Source organism: Corvus hawaiiensis, chromosome 6, assembly GCF_020740725.1.
Source record: "Corvus hawaiiensis isolate bCorHaw1 chromosome 6, bCorHaw1.pri.cur, whole genome shotgun sequence".
NCBI lineage: Eukaryota > Metazoa > Chordata > Aves > Passeriformes > Corvidae > Corvus > Corvus hawaiiensis.
Genome location: NC_063218.1, coordinates 61943794 through 61965763, shown reverse-complemented (window position 1 = coordinate 61965763; position 21970 = coordinate 61943794). Strand labels below are relative to the sequence as shown.

Genomic DNA, 21970 nt, shown 5'->3' with positions numbered 1-21970 from the left:
CTTTTTGTCTTTCTTAAGTACAGCTATTTGTCCCCTAGCAACATGCATATGGGAGAAAATTCCTTTAACAGGAAAAAACTAAGACTAAACTAAAACCCCAACATGGAAATGTAATGTTTTGTGTTCTCTTTCAGTTTTACAGTCATCTCAGTGTTGTGTTACAGCCCATCAGCAGGAGCTGTTTTCATGTGTGTATATGTTAACATCTAGGCCCTTACTTCCCTCTTACGCTGTTTAATCTCTTCTTTTCCCAAACATTAAGGAAATTTCTTTTTTCCTTGTTAGCGTTGTTACTCTCAACCTTTTTAAGGCGCTTCCTCTGCTTTCCATCAAAGGGCAGACATTGTAAGGAAGGAAATACAGGCAGTGGCTTCTCCCTTCACTTCTGTTTGCAGCAATTCTAGAAGTGCTGTTATTCCTCTTGTGAGTAAGTAGGAGGTTTTCATGGTCATTACCTTTCTGGAGGCGATTTTTTTGCTGTTGCTGTGCAGGAAAGCAAAGGATATTCAGGACAGAGACACGTGCACAGAGCACAGATTAGTGGAACAGTGTACCTTAACTTACTAAAGGAAGAAGTGTGAATTACTTTTTTTAACTCTGGGATTCAAGCTTCATGTAAGTAATCTGCAGCAGCCGGGTGTGGTAGGGGACCAAGTCCTACCAGTGCCTACTAGCTGTCTTCTGTACTTGGCAGTTTCAAATTCATATTCCACATTTTATGCTGGTATAGGCGTGTCTATTTGCACTGACAAGAGATTTGTATTCTCAAAACCTTTTTCAATTACAAAACTGAGAACTTTGGTCCGGGAAAAATCTCAGAGACTCTTAAAAGTTTTTATTGTGTAATCTCATGAATTATATGTGGAGCAGGTTTACTTTGACAGTTATGACTCCATGTTTTTCAAAGTCTCTAGCAGTGGGAGTGTGTTTTCATAGTGTCCTGTCTGGCTCTGCTGTGTGGGTGACCTCATGCTGTGTGCCACAATGTGACAAGGTTACACTGCTGTTAATAAAAAGTGAAGAGTAGCTTGAAATGTATGTGGAGGGAGGAGAAAGCATTGGAAACCATTGGGATGAGGAGTATTTTGTATTGATTTTTGGTATTGACTTTCTATCCACAGCTTGTCTAGTTCTGGTATCTTTATTTTTTTCATCATTTATTTAAAACTAATGTAGAATGACCAATGAAATCAGGCCAGAATTTCCTTCTTAATCAAGATGGTGAAAATGCATTAGATATCTATAGAAGTTTCCATCTTTATATTGATAATGGAAGCTCACATGGTTTTCATAATGGTTCTCTGCAGAGACAAAATACATGAAGGTTTCATTGAAACAATCTAAGAGTTACTATTTTGCTATTAAATAAAGTTTAATCTAGCTTAAAATTTGAGTCAGAACACAGCAATTGGAATCAGTAATAGTCATTTAACCCTCCTTTTCTTTCTCTGCATTTAGGGTGAGATCTTTGTTGATTCACCTCCCTGTGCAGTGTACAAATATGTGTATACACACACAAACTATTCAGTAGGTTGGTTCAAAGCCCATTAAACTCCTAGTGTCTTTCTGTTAACTTTCACGAGGATTACTTTAACCTCATGTATGCCTTTGCCACTGCCCTGCTGTGCAGTCCCGTATTTTACAGAGAATTTTGCTGGGTTTTGGAAGAGCTGGTAAAAGCCAGATATGGCCATGCTGGAATCGGGCCTTATTGCTGATAACATGCTCTGAAATTTATGTAATGGTGCTGGCAATAAAACAGTAATTTACTATCACAAATAACAACATAATGCTGCCTCTTTTCCCAGCCTCTACTCCCAAAGGTGTGCTGTGTACTACAAATTAAAACCCTGCTTCTGGAAAGCTCAGGAAACTTGTTTGCAGTGAGGCTCTTAGCAGGAGGGCAGGTGCCCATTCCAGATCTTCCATTAAAACATCAACCAAGCAACATACTCCCTCACAGATAGCTTTCATGGCTGGGAGGGACTGGCTCTGCACCTCTCTGCTCCATCCTTTCTTTGTGCTCTGACCACTTGTCTTGGTGGAAATCGAGGGAATCTCTGAGTGTATTCCTCAGTAGCTGATACTGATAAAGGAAATACATGTAAAACATACATTGTAAAACTCTCTATGATGATGGGCTATGTAGTAATTTAGATGAAGAGTTACTAGAAATTAAATATTAAGGACCTGAGTGTTCCAATTTCTTCTTTTCTTAACTGCAGCTAAACATGTGGCTGTGTTATCAAAGGGGAAAGCGTTAAATCACCAGTTCAATTTCATAGCCAAGAGCAAAGCAATTAAAATAAAATTCATACTAAGTGTTGAGGCAGAACATAAAGTTGCAGGTAAAGAATATTTTTATGATCAGCTGTTGGATTCCCCTCCCACCTCCTCTTACTGTTCCTCTTGCTTATCTCACCTCAGGTTATGCCTAAGGAATGCAGTACTGTTGCAATCTCCAAACCAAAAATGCCTCTTTTACTAACTAGTGCTATAAATCACACCTGATTATCATATTTGCTTGGGAGAGAGATGCATCTTGCACTTTTCAGTTATGTCAATTAAGATTGTGTTTATAGGGAAAAATATTTATAATATCTAAAATTAGGTTTTTTTATTCTGCTGATGCTTCATTGTTTATTTTTACATTGTAGATGAAATTAAATTTAAAAAGGCACAAACAGTAAGACTAGATTGCATAGCAAGGATGTGAAACACAGAAATGTGCTTAGCATGGCTCTGAGGGATACTCGGAAAGGAACTGTTTTGCAATGATCCATAATTTCCTTATCTGAATATGATATTTGTCTCTGATCCTCTGTGGAACCTGATTAACAGGGAATAATTTGGGCCCATGAAAATAAAACCAGTAAATCCTCTATCATGTGGAACCACCTGGTTTGAATTATGTGGCAATGAAGAGGCATTGCTGCCAACTCAGCAATGGTGATGAGTCTGCCACTTCAGTGTTTCCTCATGGATTTTTCATCAGAGCTGGAGAGGGGAACAAGAGGTAATGGAAACAGCTGAATAATGAATTGTTGAAATGATGTTAAGAGAGTAGTTAGGAAAATGAAGGCCATAAATAGAGAAGATAGGGCCCAGTTGCTGTTTGCCAGCATGGGACAATATTGTTCTGTTACCTGTGTGCTGCACAGATAGTCCTTGAGTGAAAAAACTACTTCAGTGCGAAATTGTGGAGCATTAATTTGATAGGATTTTTGCTACTAAGATATTATCTGTCTCATTTATTATAACAATATATACTAAAAGTCATTATAAAACACCAGACTAGTAGCTGTCCAGCGACTGTAGGTTTTTTCGGACAAGATAAAGACACCACCCCAAAAAGCCCCATACAGTTTTCATAAGCATTTAATTTTTCAGAGAGCTACAGCATCCTTCAAAATGCCACAATAAATTGTTGCTGTGGGCACAAGGATTCTAGATCAATTACATGGGCAGCCTTCTAGAATTTATCATTTGAAGATAGCATCTGTGTGGATTTGAAAGAGTAAGCCAGTCAATATGGCAGACGTAGATAGAAGGAGGCAAACTGGGTAAGAGTATTGGGCAAAAAATAGAGAGTGAAAGAGAAATAGTGGATGGTGGCATAAGACACGTGCTGATGGAATGAGATATTTAATATAATTGCTCTCAGTACAACAGCATGAAGAAAGAATTGCTCATTTTGATACAGTAATCCATTGTTCAACCCTAGCCATTAGTAAAATGAGATAGAGGGGATTGAAAAGGTAAGGTATGAGCTGAATGAAAATGGATAGAGTTATTTCAATGTATTGTGCTGCTTGGCTAATACAGGTGAACGGAAGATTAGAGAAAAACAGCATTTCCCTCACCTCTTCCCTTCCACCCTCCCCCTGTATAAGCATCTACTGGTATCTCTCAGAATGTTTGGAAAGATTAAAAAATAACAATAAATAAAGAGGTGAATCTGTTACAGAAATCTTGAATTCCTTTTCTGACAGCAGTATTTATTTAGTGCTTGCTGAGATCCAGGAGTTTCTTTCATAAGTGAAATCAAAGCCAAAGCAAGTCTGGCTTTGGGAGTACATTTATGTAGTAAAGTAGGAGCAATCATCTTTTTAGGGAACAGAGCTATTTTCCTGAGAATTAGGTGATTATTTTGCTTTGTTTTCTAATGGGCAGTAGTATATTTGTGAGCAGTGGCAGCATAACCTTTTATTTGTAGTAGACTTTTGTAATGGCAGCTCTTACAGCTAAGCATGAAGTAGTTGGATTTAGCATGAATTCTTGTGCATTAAGAGCCTTTGAAGAAGAAAAATGGCCGAAAGAGTGGTGCTAAGGGAGAGTACTACTAAGAGAGAGTAGTCCAGTTAGATTTATTATATATAATTCTTCCCACTTCTTTCTCTGTAGTAATTTGGTGAGGTTTCCGTCCTGTGTTCTAGCCAGGGGAAAGCAATTAGGTCCCTCTGTGTCCCAGGGAAGCACATTGTGCTGCACTGGTGAGCAACATTTCTATAAGGGATTGGACTTCACAGATTTTTATGTGTTTGTTGGTCTGTGTGGATTCATGAGGGAACATGTTCAGATCAGACCCTTGTCATTGTACTCAGGGTTTTAGCAAGGGAGTGATGGAGAACAGAGTCAAACTGCTGATTCCGAACTTTAAAGCTCACAGTTGCCCAGAGATGTGCTGTGCTGGCAGACTGGGACAGGATAGCTCACAATTTACTGTTTGGCTTATCAAACCATCTTTGGTGGAAAGAATTTGTCCCATATACGCCTTGTGATAAGTTTTTTTATTTCCACTATCTTCTCCACTCCAGGTAGGAGATTCCCAAAACATCTCCCGCATTCTGGAAAAATACACAGCATACCTGATGGAGGACAGGAAAAGCCAATGGTTTTTGATGTTTTCTGTACTGTTTAGATTGTGTTGAACTGCCAAACATGATTATTGTGGTGAAGTTGAGCAATATTTTCTTTATGGGGTACATGCTGCTATAGCCATGCAAGCATTTATTATATCTACAAGAATGAACCTTAGGAACACCAACATTTTACTTACCACATCTGTGGAAATGTTTATTTATTCCTAAGTTAACACTTGGAGAGAAGCTTTAAGAAAGCTTCTGTTCTGAAAAAGATAACATGTACAAATATGATTATTTACTAACGTTGAAAAAGTTTCGGTGATGGATGAAAGAATTTATAATGTGAAATATTGAACACAACATCTTTTATAAAAATAATAAAAAGAACAGCAATTTTTGAGCTGTTCTTAAGATAAAATTTATATTAAAAAACAAGCTAACATCATCATGGGACTTACAGCTACATGGGTTTATTTCTAATTTCATGTTTTTATGAGAGAAGCTTTCAAAATGCATTATATTTGAATGGCATTCTTTTTCTGAGTTTCTGTCTTACCTTTCTCTGAATTTAGCTCTTATCTGCTGCAGAGTCCTTGGCAATATTGTGAGGACCATTGCTCTGACTATGGATAGAGAGAGCACAGGTCTCTGCTTGTTCATTATGTAGTGCTCTTCTCAGAGGATACGGCAATAGCTCTGTAACCCCTGAAATCTCCTGTGTATGACTCTACCAAGACGAAACAGCTGCTCCTGTTGTAGGCTTGCTCCTGCAAAGTTCCAAGACCCAGCAACTCCTGTAGGACCAGCACCAGTTTAGATGGGATTACCTCCATTTTAGTTGAAGTGGTCTGATTATAATCAGCAGAAGTTGCATAGAATCACAGACTGGTTTGGGTTGGAAGGGACCTTAAAGACCTATTTCCAGCCCCCCTGCTGTGGGAAAGGACAACTTCCACTAGAACTGTTACAGGGATGGGGCACCACGGCTCCTCTGGCTGTGCTGCTCTTGTCTCAGCACCCTCCCATGAAAGAATTTCTTCCCAGTGTCTAATCTAAACCCACCCTCTGTCAGTTTGAAGCCTCAGAATGAAGCAGTTTCTCAGTGTTTCTCCCAGGCTACCTGTCATTACATCTTGCTCTTTTCAGAGCAGTTAATACAGTTCAAGAGGCATCAGTCATCATCATCTTTCTTTTTTTTCCCTTTCCGAAGGACACCAGGTCGTTTCCCTGAAATACAAAATTCTTACTTCAAGTAGCTGCTGGTATTCCTGAGTATGTTAAAATACCTGGGGGTGTCAAAGAACCTCTCTGCCATAATGTCCATGAGAGGATGTAATGAATGTTCCTCAGAATCCACAAATCCCTTATAGCAGAGTGTCCTCAAAGGCATTGATCTGCCTTGATGGAGTCCAAGGGGTCAGGGGGTAGCTGAAGAGCAGGGAAGGTGGCACTGACTTGGGTAAAAGTCCTGAATCCCACTGGCCAGGCAGACTCCCAAACTGAGAAGTGGCTAGCTTGTTACGTGGCCTCTCATAAGCCATTGAGGGGAAGAGCAAATTCAGCAGTGTCTTTAAAGAAAAATCCTTACACCCACTCAGGCACACTTCTTAGTAGCCTGTTCTGTTGCTGTGCATTCTAAATAGAAATATCAGTATAGTTTCAAAGAATAATTAGAAGGAAAAAATTAAAAGGCTTGAATAATCCCGGATAAAGGAATCTTTTTTAACTTCAGTTAGTTCTAAACATCATAGCAGCTGCTACTGTAGTACAAGCAGAATTTTGACTTGTTTTTCCTAGTTGCTTTGGCATGTTTGAGCAAATGACTGAGCTGCTGCTGTTAGCCAAAACCTGTTTCCCCAAATGTTTCATTCTGGTTTCTGTGATTATTTTTAATCTGTGCTCTCTTAAGCTGCGTTATCATATGTGAATTCTGGCTGCATATTTTTTTAAATAACTTATTTGCAACTGTCAGAGTTACCTTATGAATAAGTTATCAACCATCCCTAAGAGCTGTATCTGCAAACATTTTAAAACAGTACTACTTAAAAGTCTGTGAACATTTTCTATTAATGTATTTATCAAATGAATGCACTTAGGGTTAAGAAAACAGCTCCTTTCTGTTAAAAACAACACCACATTACTTATATTTTCTTTAATATTAACACATCAGTGGCAGCTTTTCAACTGATGGAAACGATCTTTTAGGAAAACTTCAATTTAAATAAATGGTGTTTATCCTAAGAGATCTCAAGGTTCTTTGGGACCCAACCAGTGCAGCATAATTTACCAGTGTAATGACAGAAGGCACAGAGGAGAGTGGAACTGCAAATTTTCAGTTTTCCTTAGAGAGAAGTAGAATTTAGTAGCATAATAAAAGGAAAAACTTCTTGCTGAGAGGGACACTAGGTAATCTGAACAGAAAGATTTAAAGAGCTGAGTTCTGCCTTTCAAGATAGGACTGTGTTGTTTTGAGTATAGATGAAATTCCCTGACTCCAAAGAGTTCGGGAATTGATCAGGTCATTGGAGATTCAGGCTATGGAAATGAACTTCTAAAAAAAAGTTCATATTTTTCATCAAAGAATCATTAAGAAGAGGCTAATGACTTGTGTATTATTGTAAGCAATAACAAGGATGGAGAAGGTGATTGTATTGTACTTAGGCAATATTTTAATGTCTAAGGCTTCACTAGGATGGATTTTAGGAAACAACCATGTTCCTGGGCAGTTTACTACTGTAGCTGAGAAACAGGTAGCAAAATGTTGTGATCTCTTTTTGAGAAAAATCAATTGCTACCTTGAGTATGAATGGTAAAAGTATTTAAACTTAACACTTGAAATAAAGACCAGGAAGGTACCTTCACTTGAATTTTATTTTTGTCCTTCTCAGGAATGTTATGATTATTCGGGGCTGGGCTGCAGTGGAAAGTATGGCTGTTCAAGTGTGATTTGCATGTGAATGTATGCTTTAAAATATTTATTTGTTTAGTTGTTTAACCTTATAGTTGTACAGTTTCCATCCCTAGAGGGGCAGTTAAATAGAAAGAAAACAGATTTGGAATATTGATACTCTTGTCCTGATCATAAAGTAGGTTTTTCAATGTAAAGCACTTCTACGCTGTGCCCAGAGGAAGAGGCTGCACCATTTTAATGATGCTCTAAAAGTCAAAGTGGTAATACTTCCTGATATGATATTGATAGTTATTTTATTGCCTTTGGATTCCCAGGTGATATTACACCAGCCCTAATTTATGAAGGCATTTTTCGCTAGTTAGTTACTTAATGACATCAGGGTAATATTTCTCAGCCTTGTTGGAAGGGACTTTTTTTGCTTCGGCTTGTCCGCTCTTGTTTTGGGCTCTTTCCTTGCCTCTGAATGGGCAGTAGTTCCATCCCCAAGGCAGAGAGTTGCACTGCTGCCCTGCCTTGGAGAAGACGAATTGCTACCAAGGAAGCTGGTAAACAGTTGTTGGTAAACAGTTTTAAGGCTAGCCTAAACATTTGCTGCCAGTAATTAGTCTCTTCTTACTCAGGCAGTTGGGGGAGGCTGAGCTGCTTCCAGCTCATGGGGAACCGCTGACTGCTGTGTCTAATGCTTTATGGCTCCCTGAGGGTTCTAGTGCACAATTTGAGAAACCAGGCCTGTGCTGAAGGTAAAAACCAGGTGTGGGGTATGTTAGATGTATGAGATGTATTAGAAAGGCAGTGGGAGGGTGAAAAGGAAAGATAGAAAGGCAGGTGGAGCTGAAGTCAAGTGAGTCTGACAGTGGAAAGAAGATAAGAGCAGGAGAGGACAGAATCAGGGAGAATTTGGAGAGCAAGTAAATATAGTGAACAAGGAGCTGCTAAGTCAGTGGAATGAAAATGGCATGTGTTAGTTTTTGCATAAGCATAAGGTGGCCAAAATTTCAGGACCTGTCTCATGCTCCAGTTGTGCTCTGCTGTTTTGGAAACTTCATTGATATGATTCCATCAGCTTGTGAACATATGTTAACATTTGATATTATTTAAATAGTAACAGGGTTTGATTTCACATTTTTAAAAATCCTGATTATTTAGACCAGGGTCTAATACATTTCAAGTCAATGCATAGTACTGGCTTGAATAAAAAGAGGGGAGGGGAAGGGAATCTTCCCCGCCATTAATAATCATGAATTAGATATCAGAGCTTTCTGCAAAGCTGAGGTTTCTTCCCCCTGTTTTTGATTTTCTGCCTTTGCTTCCCTACAGAGTTTCCAAAAATTCTAATTGAGTTTGGTAAAATATAGTCCCCAACCGGAAAGTGAGTAACTGGGAGATAGTTGAAAATAGAGTAATTGATTCTGATACAAATACGTAATCTGTTAGTGCTCTGGAACACTTCATAGTCAGTTTCATTTTGTTTTGGTTTGTATGTTCCTGTCTTTTAGTAGCTAAACTGAAAATGAAGCCCCAAACAACAGGTGATGACACTACTAATGTGTAAAGGGATTATTGTTAAGTGCATGCAAACAGTGGTGTACAATTCCAGAGGCAGAGAGTGCTTTGTTTCAAGATTGTTCCCTCATGGTTATTACAGGACTAACAGTTTAAAAAACAATGGGTCCGCTTCACCTTTGGCTGAATGGACAAAACTCACACTGCTATTAATAGGAACTGTGCCTTCTTTGCAGCCGAAATTATTTTGGTTTGATGTGACTTGTTGGAGAGGACAAACAGTAAAGAGATGCTCTAGTTGAGATCTGGTGTCTCACTGTCATCCTTAAACATTACAGATATTTAGCAATAGGATTCCAAGTTGGGCATGAAAAGAGTTAAGTGGTTTGGACAGTTTGTAAAGTACATTTGCAGATGAGAAAGCCTCTTTCCTTGGCCATGGGTTGAACACCATTTGTGTTGTCTTCCCCTCCCACCTTGTTCCGTTGGTTGGTTGGTATGAGGTGACGCAGTGAGGCAAATTGCCTGTCAGGTGCTGAGCAGGCAGCTCCACTGGGATGCTTTCCTTGTGTTTTAGTCCCAGTGTACTCAACAGCATTGCTGAGTGCACTGGCACAACTAATAAGTATCTTTTATTATTGCCTGTGAGTTCACAAACCCTATTTATTGCAGTAAAGAGTAATGGTGATAGCTAATTAGCTCTAGGGTGTGTGAGTAATGCTGTAAAGAGAGCCCTGCACTGGCAATGAACCCTGTTTCACTGACTGCTGAGGAGACACTTGAACCCAGTGATAACAGTTGCTTCCCAGGCCAACCCACCCTGTAACACACCAGTCCTTGCTGAAAGCTGGAGCCCAAATGTCTCTTGTTGCCACGTGGGAGCTGATGTAGTTGGAAGCTGGTGATATGTGCATGATAATTACGGTGTGTCAAGTCTCATTTTAAAGACCATAAGTATACCTTTTTAAAAGAAAAACAAACTACTTCACCAGCCTAGAGAGAAACATAAATCATGTATTTTTGTCACCTCAGAAGACCACTAGAAGATGAGCTTTAATATTTCAAATGTGACAAGCAATCCATACACATGAATCACAATTTGAGTTCCATTACAGCTGAGCTGATACATACCACTGTGTGCTTTATGGGTTTTACTCTAACGATATTAAGTAAAAACCCAAAGCTTTTCATGATGAGTACCTAACATTTTACAAGAATTTGTAGAACTGTGGTCCAGAGCAACAGATTTAGTGTTGCCCTACAGGCTTTAATAAGAAAATGCTGTTGCCAGTTTTGACCTCTCAATATTATTCTCTCTGAAGAAAATGCATGTATTAGTAGAAGGCTAATACTGCAAAGGTAAAAGAAAATCTGAAATGATGAAAGGGTTTATGGAAAATGTAACCCTTAAAGATTGCAAAGACAGTTAAATAAATGAACAAAGTTTGAAGAGACAGATCTTTTTTTTTTACTTCTGCTTCCTTTGTTAGGCCCAGGCTTTTTCTTCCTGGGCTCTGGGGATTCTGCAGCAACCCAGTGCCAGTTTTTCTCAGTTCTTCTATTTATAGTCAAGTCATCATTTGAAGTCCTTAGTCTCCTTTTGAGATATTATCTCATGGCAGTATTTTCATATAGGTTGTGAGTTTTCTTTTTATCTCTGGGAATTCTCATATTTTTTGTTACAGCAATCTGGGCCTTTCTTGCAATGAATCGAAGTTCAAATTCCTTCACCTTTGAGACTTTTAATCCTCTCACTTCCCCTTGGGAGAAGAAAGAGAAGTGTAGTGAGGGAGCTGGAGATGAAGGGTGATGCATAAGGTTAATTTTCAGGTGAATTGGTTGCTGTTTTGACGTTCTTGCTTTCTTTGCAGACATCTTTTCATTCCTTTTCCTTTTATGCTAGAAAATTATTAGATAATGCAAGAGTAAAACTCCTCGAAGCTATGCTCCAAAAGCCTATTAAAAATAGTCTGCAAGCAGATCAGTGTGAACACACGTCAACACCTGAGTGTTTCCCAAGTGGCTCGAGCACTCAGTGGTGTGATAACAAGACATGTAGGAGGATTTTTCCTGGCTTTTATCTTTCATATATTGATGCTCCTGACTTTTTAAAATTCATTTCATCCAGTGGCACTGCAACTGAAACAACAGAAATGCAAGAATGAGATAGTTTAAGGTGTTTGCAGTGGTATACAAAGTATTTTGCCTCCAGGCCATCATTTCTAATTCATCCCCAGTTGGTAGCAGTCAGAAATCGCTGCCAACTGACAGCTGTTCGCTGGCCAGCATGAAGAGATTTAACTGGTAGCTCCTGCTGGACAGATGTCTGTAATGTTGAAAGTGTGAGTGTAGCTGGCATGTGTTTCATTTTCCCTGGGAGAATGAAACAGCCCTGGGAAATGGGGCTGTATCTCAACTGCAGCTGTTTCACTTTAGGAAGGTTAAACAAGATACCTGATTTTAGGTAACCAAGAACTCAGCATCTGCACAATTAAACTCCCCCCCCACACCCTGCCTTTCTGGGGCTGAGTGCTGATGTTTTGGTGCTCGTCACTTGCTGTGTTTGCATAAGCACTGTGTGTGGAGGCAGAAGGGAGACTCTAGATGGTTGTGCAGAGGGATGGGATAGGAGACTGCTCTGTTGGGGTGACCAACTCATTGGCACTCCACCAGCCGAGGAGGTTCTTCAGCTGTGTTGTCAATTGATACCTTTCTTGAATGTGAGCAATCAATAACAAAAAGAAAGTAATATGGGGAGAAAATGTCTCTGATTCATCTTTCTTTGTGTTGGACGTATGTAACACTAGAATTAATATTTTGAAAACCATTAATTACTTCATGTAAAATCTGTGCTGCTAAGCAGAAAATCTATCCTGCTGAGAAAAAAATAGAGAAAATTCTTCAGTATAATTTCTGGGTTTGTGGAAAAGGAAGGGGGAAGATTTTACAGTTTACTGTATCACAGAGCTTTGAGATATTTAAACAGGCAAGTAAATGATAGGTTTGAGTCACTATTGTGAAAACACTTTTGGATTTTGGATTTGCAGCAGCAGTAGAGATTGCTTTAGCAGAGACATGAGGTCAAGTTTTTGCTGCTCCTTAATCATGGTTTTTTGTTGCTTTGACGTGATACAAACGATAAAATGGGCTTAGGTGACTGGTTCAGTCTTCTGCTTGTGTGACATGGGGAAGGGGCACAGAGCCCTGGCCAGTAACTCCTGCAGCAGAACTGCGTTTCAGGGACAGGGCATTGCCAGACCACTTGGGGGAATCTGGAGGTGTGGAGTACTCGCTGTTCAACTGGGCAGTGGAATCTGCTCCTGCACTGTCCTGGTAAACATTGCGTGGCATGTCTGACCAGCACTGCAACTGATACCATGCTGTTCAGAGCTACTGTGCCTTTAAGAGTTAGGATTTTCAGTATTGCATACCTTGACACTATTTTATGTTTGAAAACTGCATCAGTTTTTGGTTTTTAACATTGCAAAAAATCCCCTATTGTGTGTTACTTTTCCAGAATTAAAAAAGAAATAGTGTTTCATGAAGAATGGTGGGAAGGAACACATTGCTATGATACAGGAGTTTTAAACAGATTGCCTTTGGAGCTGTAAATGAAATTTATTTTCTGTAATGTCACGTTATTCATTTCACCAAGTCTGACTGTAACTTCCCTGGGTGGTTCTTCCCTGCAGACATTGATGAGTGTGCTGCCAAGATGCACTATTGCCACGCCAACACCGTGTGTGTTAACTTGCCCGGCTCCTACCGCTGTGACTGTGTCACGGGATATGTCCGTGTGGATGACTTCTCCTGCACAGGTGAGCTCTCAGCTACAGCAGCAGCACTCTTACGCTCTGTCTTGTGTGTATTCCCTACCTTCTGACTAGTCCCAAATGCCACACACCAGCTGGCCCTTTGCAAGCATAAAGTTTAGGCACAAGTAGGGTAGATAAATGTGGTAGGAAGTGCCTTTCCCCTGTATGGGCCCTTTGGGATTAACTTGGAAGGTGGCTGAAGAAGGCCTGTGGTGCACCCACTGAGGGCTCTTTCCAGCCAAGACACGGTCCCTTCGTGTCCCACATCTGCATTCTGTGTGCGGTGCAGAGGCTGAGATCACATGTGTTGTGAGAAGAAATAAGACTTCATCAGCTGTGGTTTGAAACTGGTCAGTGGATTGAAACATAAGAAATTACACAGGAGGAGAAGCTTTCTGGACAGAGCCGACGCAAATACGCAAAAGGAAAACTGAAATATATAAAGTTCTCAAATCCAGTTATTGTTAGGAGGTTTGGAAATTGTTGTTAATGCTGAGAATTAATGTCTAAAGAACTATGACATGTTGTTTAGAAAAGACAGCAAGTGGATAGCATTAGACAATAAATCTAGGTGGGTTTTTTTTTTAAATATCTATCTTCAAAATGAGCTCAAAAATTCTTAGTGGAAAATAGGTAGGGTCTCATTTCCATTTAGGGGTTTTTAAGGGACCTTCTCTGGCAGTCTCAGAAAAATGTGAGAAGCTGCTGAACTGCTCATCCCAACTCTATCTAGCTGGATAACACCTTTTAATCACGCTCCATAAAGTCTGATTTTGGGATTACTTTGATGGTGCACCTGTCATGCTGCAGGAGCTTGGGTGGGTTGGACGGTCGGGACGGACGGAGATGAGAGATCTCTGAAGTCAGATCTTGGAACATGCGGTTTATTGCAAAGGGCGTGGGTACAGGGGCACTGCTTAGAGCTGCAGCTGGCAGCTCTGAGCAGGCCCAAGAGAGCAAGAGTGTAAAAGTAAGAGCAAGTAGGTAAGAGCGGAGTAAGAGTGAGCGAAGAGGAGGTAAGTGAGAGAGTAAGCGGGTAAGGGAGTAAGTAGAGTGGATCGGTGAAGTCCTGGTTACAATACAATAAATCATCTTCTGTACTGAATATTCTAATTGTCACTAACCAATCTAATACAAGATACAAATCCTATAGCATTTACATACAGCCTATAAGAGTTCTTATATTACCATAGAGTGTTACATCTTAACTCCTAAAAACTACTCTTTGGACCCCTTCTGCTGAGCTAGTAGGGTCTGCTCTGACCCTTGGACCTGCCTGCAAGCAGAGGGTATTGTTCAATCAAGAGGGGATTACCTTCAGTCGGCCATACCATTGTTTTCCAGTTGTTCAGTAACTAAGACTTTGTATCTCAAAGGTGGCCTTCATTTCGATGTCGCTTATAGTTTTCATATTCCCAAAATCTTTTGTCAGGCAATCATATTTATAAGGCTTTCCTATTTCATCTTCCCCAACATCATGCAAAGGAAGAAAATAGCAGGTAGATTTATTGAAATGGGTATAAATCAGCTCAACACAATACCACGTTTAGAATGGTGTTGGGTGAGCTCTTTTCTGAAGTGGAAAGCTAGCACAGGAATGTTCAATATGAGAACGATTTTCAGCCTGGATAACTACATTGTAATGCATGTTATCCTTAGGGAAGGTCATAGGAAATGTTGACTTTCATGATGACAGCATGTCTTTTAGCTAATATTATATAATTTATAAAACTGTGGGAAAGTCCTGCCCGCCTCTTGAGAGAGACTGATACTAAATAGCTGTCAGGAAGCTGATTTTTGTTTTGCCCAAAGAGTCATCATTTCTCTGTATCTGTCTCTTTTCAGTTTTGCTTGATCTTTTACAATGTGGCATGACAGATTCAGACCTTAAATTCTGCGCTGTGTGAGGTATCAACCTTCACAGTGATGGGGAGAGTGGTTTTTGATAATCTGACTCTTGCTTTTCCATATATGCACTACTAATTTCCTAATGTGCCTTTCTTTCCAGCAGGGTACTATCATTAAGCAAAGGGCATAGAAAGCAAGGTATTTGTGATACACTGAAAAAGCGTGAAGTAGCAAGACAAGTTGCTTGACAGTAATGGGGGAGCAATCACTTAAAGTGCATGTACACAAAAAATCCAGAGCAGGTATAAGAACAAATAATAGAATGAGGGAGACAACTATTTCTTGCAGGTTTATTGTCTTGCAAAAACACTTCATTTTTGACATCGTGGTTAAGAAGCAGAGCAAGTGCGTTACATAGATCAGGAGAAACTTGGTTCATTGCCTGTTGTATGTAGAAATAGTTGTTTGTTATAATATTAAATGCAGTTAAAATAAATCCTGTGCAATAGAAGTACTAATCCTTTCTTTGTATTTCACAGTATGCTTCAACAGACTTTTAGCAGTAATAGCAGTGATTTTAAAAAAAGCAGTAATAAAAAAAATCAGGCAGCAAATACTTAAGTATATTTCCCCTTATACTGACAACAAATGTTTACAGGCACAGTAGACTGTAACTATTTCTCGGGTTTTTAAAATTTTGTTACTCTTCATTCAAACAGATGAGAAATTTTCTTGTTATTGAACCATGCATTTGGAGACAAATCTGAAAGCCTGAGATGGGTTGGTGTTCTGATTAAAATTGTGTGTGTGTATGGGGTAAGGCTCTGATGGGTTCAGAGTGCAGATGAAGTTTCAGATGTGAGTGCTTAAGGCACATGCATGGCATTGCATGTATTTTGTACACTGCTGACCCAAAAGCAGAGTTATTCCATAGAGCAGGAGGTATCGTATTTTGGGAAGCCTCAGTCTAATCAAGGTATAAAGTCACCTGCAGTTGAGCAGATTCTGTGTGTTGCTGGGCAGGCATGTGCTTAGTGGCTGACCCCCCAGCTCTGGCAGCTTTCAAAAGGTGGAAAGCAGCTGTATGTGGAAGGTGTGAATCAGAAACAATTTTTAAGCTGAAGGAAATGTGAGGGGATTTTATCTTTTTAAAAAGAAATGGAGTGACTAGTGAAACACTATGTCAATTTGAGTTGAGCAAAATGAAATTCATTTGGATATTGCTGAATTTTAAATATGCTGCTTCCAGTGTTTTCTTTAAAACATTGGATCTTAATACATTTAAAGTAATTGTTACTGGTTTGACATTGCTGAAAGTTTTTTTCCCAAAACAATTTTTGGGTAATAGTTTCCAACTGTGAAGTAGGAACTTCTGTGGTTATCTGTAAGAAGCTACTGTGCTGGAAGATGTGCTGATTGCATAGAAAATGTAGTCATAGGGACAGAGTGACTAAAACATTATTCTGGATTGTGGCGGTTTGACGCTGGTTAGGCAGCAAACACCATGAAAGCTACTTATTTATTTGCCTCTTCTATAGCTAAGCAGAGAAGGGGAAATTGAAACTTCATTTTTATGAGGTGAAATAAGGATTATTTGAGGAAAACGGAAAAACTTCAAGGCAAAACAGGCTCAAACTTACAGTAGAATAAAGAAAATTTATTACAAACAGAATTAAAAGTGAAAAGAATAATGAGAAACCAAAGCAAGCTTCCAGAACACCTTTCTCTTCCACTACCTCCCTCTTTCCACCAACCTGCACAAGGGAAACAAACATGGGGTTTTGGTCAGTGTTTCATTTCTTAGGAGTCTTACTTTATGTTTAAGGAAAAGGGTTTCTTCTGCTGTGCTGTGGGATCCATCCCACAGGAGACAGTTCTCTGCAAACTTCTCTAGTGTGGTTTGAAACCCTAAACCACCACATGGATGAAGTCTACAATTATATCAAGCTCTCACCTATGATTTAAAATCAAGTAGTGACTCTTTTAGTAAATAATTAGTGTTCAGTCTCAAATAAGCAAAAGACCTGGGATGATGATGTATTGAGTCAGATTTAGTCAGCCTAGTAATAACTTCAACCTGTGTTCACCTAGAAAGGTACAGTAGCGTTCTTCTGCTTACCTGTTCCTAGGGATATGTGCTCTGAATGTTAATTAAGTGAAAGACAGTTATATCAAGAAAAGTTACCCTTGAATAGGAACCTGCTTTTCAGTGTCTTCCTGTGGCACTGACAGGTTGTTCATCTGTTCTCTAGTAAATCACAGTCTTGTCCATTCTGAAACTGGCAGCAAGATTTGCTGCTCCAGATGTTCTCATGTGCTGGAATCTACTGATTTAAAGCATTTGATTGACTCCCACAGGTTTTTACCCTGGTTGCTTGTTGAAAAATAAGTTCTCTTGGGTTGCTTTCTTCTAACATAGCAGTTTGGGAGTTTGCTTCAGAAGTGCATTATTTTGTTTTATGCTTTTTGAAGCATTATAAATTACGCAATAAGAATGTAATACTTTTATTTTTGATGGGCTGCATCTGTTCTCTGGTATGATTTTAAAAATTAATTTATATGATTTTCTGTAGTTTGAAACTAGAATATACAGTTTCTATATCTCACTGCCATTCAATCAAGCATGCAAATGTTTTTTCGTCTTAATAAGCTAAAAGCTACCTGTAATGACCACATATATCATGCTGATAGGAAGGGAAAACAGTGTGGGTAGGTTTCATCTATTTTTGCATAATGTTGGCATTTTCTACAAAGACAATCACAGTGACACAAAAAAGATTTCTGGCCTTTAACAGCTGTGACAGCTGTTTAAAAAAGAATCACTAATTTTACAGTGTTCTTCTTGGGGCTGCATGGAACACTGAAAACTTCCTCATATCCTGCAGTCATTCAAAGAATAAGTTCATTTCATGTAGTCACTACTGGGCTTGAACACTGTATTTTGTTTGGTTGGGTTTTTTTTTGTTTTGTTTTGTTTGGTTTTTTTTTTTTTTTTTTTTTTTTTTTTTGGTTTGCTAGTGTTTGTTTTGGTTTTTGGTTTTTTTTTTTTTTAATTTACTACAAATATTCACTGATTATATAATAAAGCTTAAAGAGCTTTTCAAATGAGAGTGCCAGGAGATTTTTCTTTCTCTATTTTCATGTGTTATTTGCGGCCATTCTTCTAAATGAAGAAGCCTCCTTTGGACTGGAGAATGTCTCAGCCCATTTTGTCCAAGGTTTATCTTTCCAAGAAGTGGTACAGAAAGTTATCTGGCCATCCAGCATGTCAGTAGTACCCATTCTGCCAAAATGGGGTGAGACCTATGCAAGCACCCTTCTCTTTATGCACCAAAGCTCTGCTGGCAGGTGTTTTTCTCTGTGAAAATAATCCACCTCCATATTTTACTGTTCTGCATGATGTTTCAGCAGTGGGCTGTGCTCTTAACCCTCTTTCAGTCCTCATTTGCCGTGATGAGGTTCCCAGAATTTCTTTAACCTTTGGCTTCTCAAAGCAATGAGTCACTAAAATATTTGTATGTTCCTTGCAAAAAGCAAGTCTTTACCACAGAAACAGGAAGTATTTTCAAAACATGTAGTTCAATATTCTAATTCTGTGAAAAAGTTGATGTTACATAGAAATATATTATTTAGAAGAAGTCTTAGAATATAAATCTTAGTCTTGAGTTTATATTCTAATTTGATTTACAGTATGGGTAGAGAAGAGGAAGTAAGAAAACCTACTGATTTTGACAGGTTGTCCGGTAAGTCCCTTCACTTCCATCCTGTGTGGTTTCTAGGGCAGCATTCAGTTTTTGAATGTAATGCACTGTTCAGAACAAGCCCTTCTGCAGCATGTTATTAGAAAAGTTGTTCTTAAAGCACAGAAGAACATAAGAGTGCTGAGAAATCTCATTTTCAAGGGAAAAAGTCAGAAACCCTTTCTCCTGCTCTTCCTTTCTTCCCCTCCCCTATCTGTGAAAGGCAACTCAGCTGCAGAAATTTCCTGCTGTGGTTAGAACAAACGTTCAAATTGTTTGCTATTACTAAAATTGATGCCTTTGTATCTTTGTTGCTGGGGTTTACCTGTCAGGTTCAAGGTGGTGTAGTTGACCCCATAATAATGCTAATAATGCAGCAAGTTTCACCACAGTGAAGCGGCAGTCTCAAAGGGCGGGTTACTGGCCTCGCATCCAGAATCACTGTGTGTGTTTGTAAAAGACCTGAATAGAAGCTTTCAGGCAGACAATTGATAATATGGTCACTCTTTGAAAGATAGTGCTGTTTCTGAAATCTAATCTACTTGACCTTGTTTTCCACTATTTCTTCTTGGTAAACTAAATTAGCATCCAGAAAGCAACATAGTTATTTTTGGTGTGGCACTTGCACTTTAAAAGTGCTGTGCAGGGTCTTGGATGTTAAGGGACGTCAGTAAACAAATGTTACAGCTGTTCTGGTGATGGGCTGCGGCTGGTGAATTGATAGACCTGTCTGCTAGCTGAAAACAGTCTGGGGCAGCAGGCAGTGAAGACCGGTCTGTGGTGGAATAGTTTTCAGGTTTGTTTTGGGCAAGAGCTCTCTTTAGATCTTGGTGTTCTAAAGAATATCATCAGGATCTTGCTGTACTGGGGTGACCCTGGCTTCATTCCTGGCACCCACCAAAGCCTTTCTTTCACTTCCCTCTGCAGCTGGGCAGGGGAGAGAAAATATAACAAAGATTCATTAGTTGAGACAATGACCAGGGGAGAACATTCAGCAAATACTGTCACAGGCAAAACAGACATGAATTAGATACATTAATTGAATTCATTGCTAACAAAATTGGAGCAGGATAATGAGAACTAAAAACAGACCATAAAAACACCTCCTCCCCATCCCTCCTTCCTTCCTGAGCTCCTCCCATCAGTGGTGCAGGGAGGTGGAAATGGGAGTTATGGTCAGTTCATCACATGCTGCTCCTGACAATGCACAGGGAGGAGTCCTTCCCCTGCTTCAGCACAGGGTCTCTCCCATGGGAGACAGTTCTCCATGAACATCTCCAACATGAGTCCATCCCACAGGCAAGGGTTCTCCACAGAGTGCTGCAATGTGGGTCACTCTTCCATGGGGTGCAGTCCTTCAAGGACAGGCTGCTCCTTTGTGAGCAGGGTGACAAGTCCTACCACGAAACCTGCTCCTCTCTCCACAGGTCAGCAGATGCCTTCCAGACTTGTGCTCCAGCACAGACCTCTCATGGGCTCACAGCCTCCTCTCAGTCATCCAGCTGCTCTGGTGTGAGTTCCTCCATGGGCTCAGGGACACAGCTGCCTCACCCTGGGCTGCACCACGGGCTGCACCACGGGCTGCAGGGGAATCTGCTCCAGCACCTGGAGTAGCTCCTGCCCCTCCTTCTGCACTGACCTGGGTGTCTGCAGGGCTGTTCCTCTCACATATTCTCACCCTGCTCTTCTCTGGCTGCAATTACATCTGAGCAATTACTTTTTTTTTCTCCTTAAATCTGTTGTCAGAGGCATTACTATCATTCTTGATTGGCCCAGCCTTGGCCAGCAGCGGATCTGTACCCACTGGCTGGCCTTGGCTCTGCTGGACATGGGGGAAGCTTCTGGGAGCTTCTCACAGAAGCCATCCCTGTAGCTCCCCTGCTACCAAAATCTGGCCTCACAAATCCAATACACTTGCCTAAAACTACATAATTTTTTATAGCATCATAGAATGGTTTGGGTTCTAAAGGACCTTAAAGATCATCTAGTTCCACCTCCTTCTGCCATGGGCAGGGACACCTTCCACTAGATCAGGTTGCTCAGAGCCCCATCCAACCTGGCCTTGAACACTTCCAGGGATGGAGCAGCTGGAGCTTCTCTGGGCACTCTGTGCCAGTGCCACACCATCCTCACAGTAAAGAGTTTCTTCCTAATGTCTTACCTAAAGCTTCCCTCTTCCACTTTTAAGCTATTGCCCCTTGTTCTGTCACTATGTGTCCTTGTAAAAAGTCTCTCTCCAGCTTTCTTACACTTCCTCTTTAGGTACTAGAAGGTGCTAGAAATTCCCCCTGGAGCTCTCTATTCTCCAGGCTGAAAAACCTCAACTCTCTCAGCCTGTCTTCATAGGAGAGGTTCTGTAGCCTCTGAGCATCTCTGTGTCCTCTTCTGGACTCTCCAACAGGTCCATGTCCTTCTTATGTTGGGGCCCTTGGTGGGGTCTCACAAGAGCAGAGTAAAGGGACAGTCACCTCCCTTGACCTGCTGGTCACACTGCTTTTCATGCAGCCCAAGATGTGTTTGGCTTTCTGGGCTGCCAGCACACATTGCTGGGTTGTACTGAGCTTCTCCTTCACCCACACACCTAAGTCCTCCTACTGGAGGCTGCTCTCAATCCATTCTCTGCCCAGAGAGAATGTGTGTGTGCTTGGGATTGCCCTGACCTGGGTGCAGGACATTGCTTGGCCATATTGAACTTGATGAGGTTCTGAGGTGCTGTGGTGGTTTAGCAAAATTTAGGGCTTTGGTTTGTAGGGGAGAGGAAAAAAAAAAAAAAGAGGAAAGGAAAACAGCTGCTCGACTTCTGTGACCGGCACAGAGCTTATAGTTGATAGAAGGTTGCTAAACCAATTAAATAAGCCAGTAACACCTCTGTGATGTACGTATTTAAAAAATGAGGAAATGCGAGAAGTTCCTTTTGTTCCTGCTCCCCCGCTGAAGGGTGGCGAGGCAGGGAGCCCCAGGCCCCATCCCAGAGCCAGCAGGCCCCCCCTCTGGCATGGCAGCCTGGGGTCGGGCCGCCGAGAAAGCCACCCTGGAGCAGCGAGCAGCTGCGCGGCCGGAAAACCCCAGCTGAGCTGGGACCACATGGGGTGGCAGGCCCTCCCCGCAGCCGGCACAGCTCGCGCAGAACCGAGAAAAATCCCCCGCAGACCACTGGGAGAGACATTTCCCCAATGCAGAGTCCAGACAAGATCATTTTCTCAGCAGCAACTTAGGAACATTGACTTTCTTCCAAGTCAGAGAGAAAGGAAAGTGGTATCATGTGAGGAGGCCAACATAGCGGCACCA

General features: G+C 40.6%; 1 protein-coding gene across 3 annotated transcripts in view; it reads left to right on the top strand.

Moving 5' to 3' along the window:
- NELL1 (neural EGFL like 1) overlaps positions 1-21970 on the top strand; it is a 293487-nt gene that overhangs the window by 131729 nt on the left and 139788 nt on the right. For all 3 annotated transcript variants that reach the window (XM_048307246.1, XM_048307245.1, XM_048307244.1), the window contains exon 13: positions 12972-13097. In XM_048307246.1, the coding sequence (XP_048163203.1) occupies positions 12972-13097 (126 nt within the window). The remainder of the gene's footprint in view (positions 1-12971; positions 13098-21970) is intronic.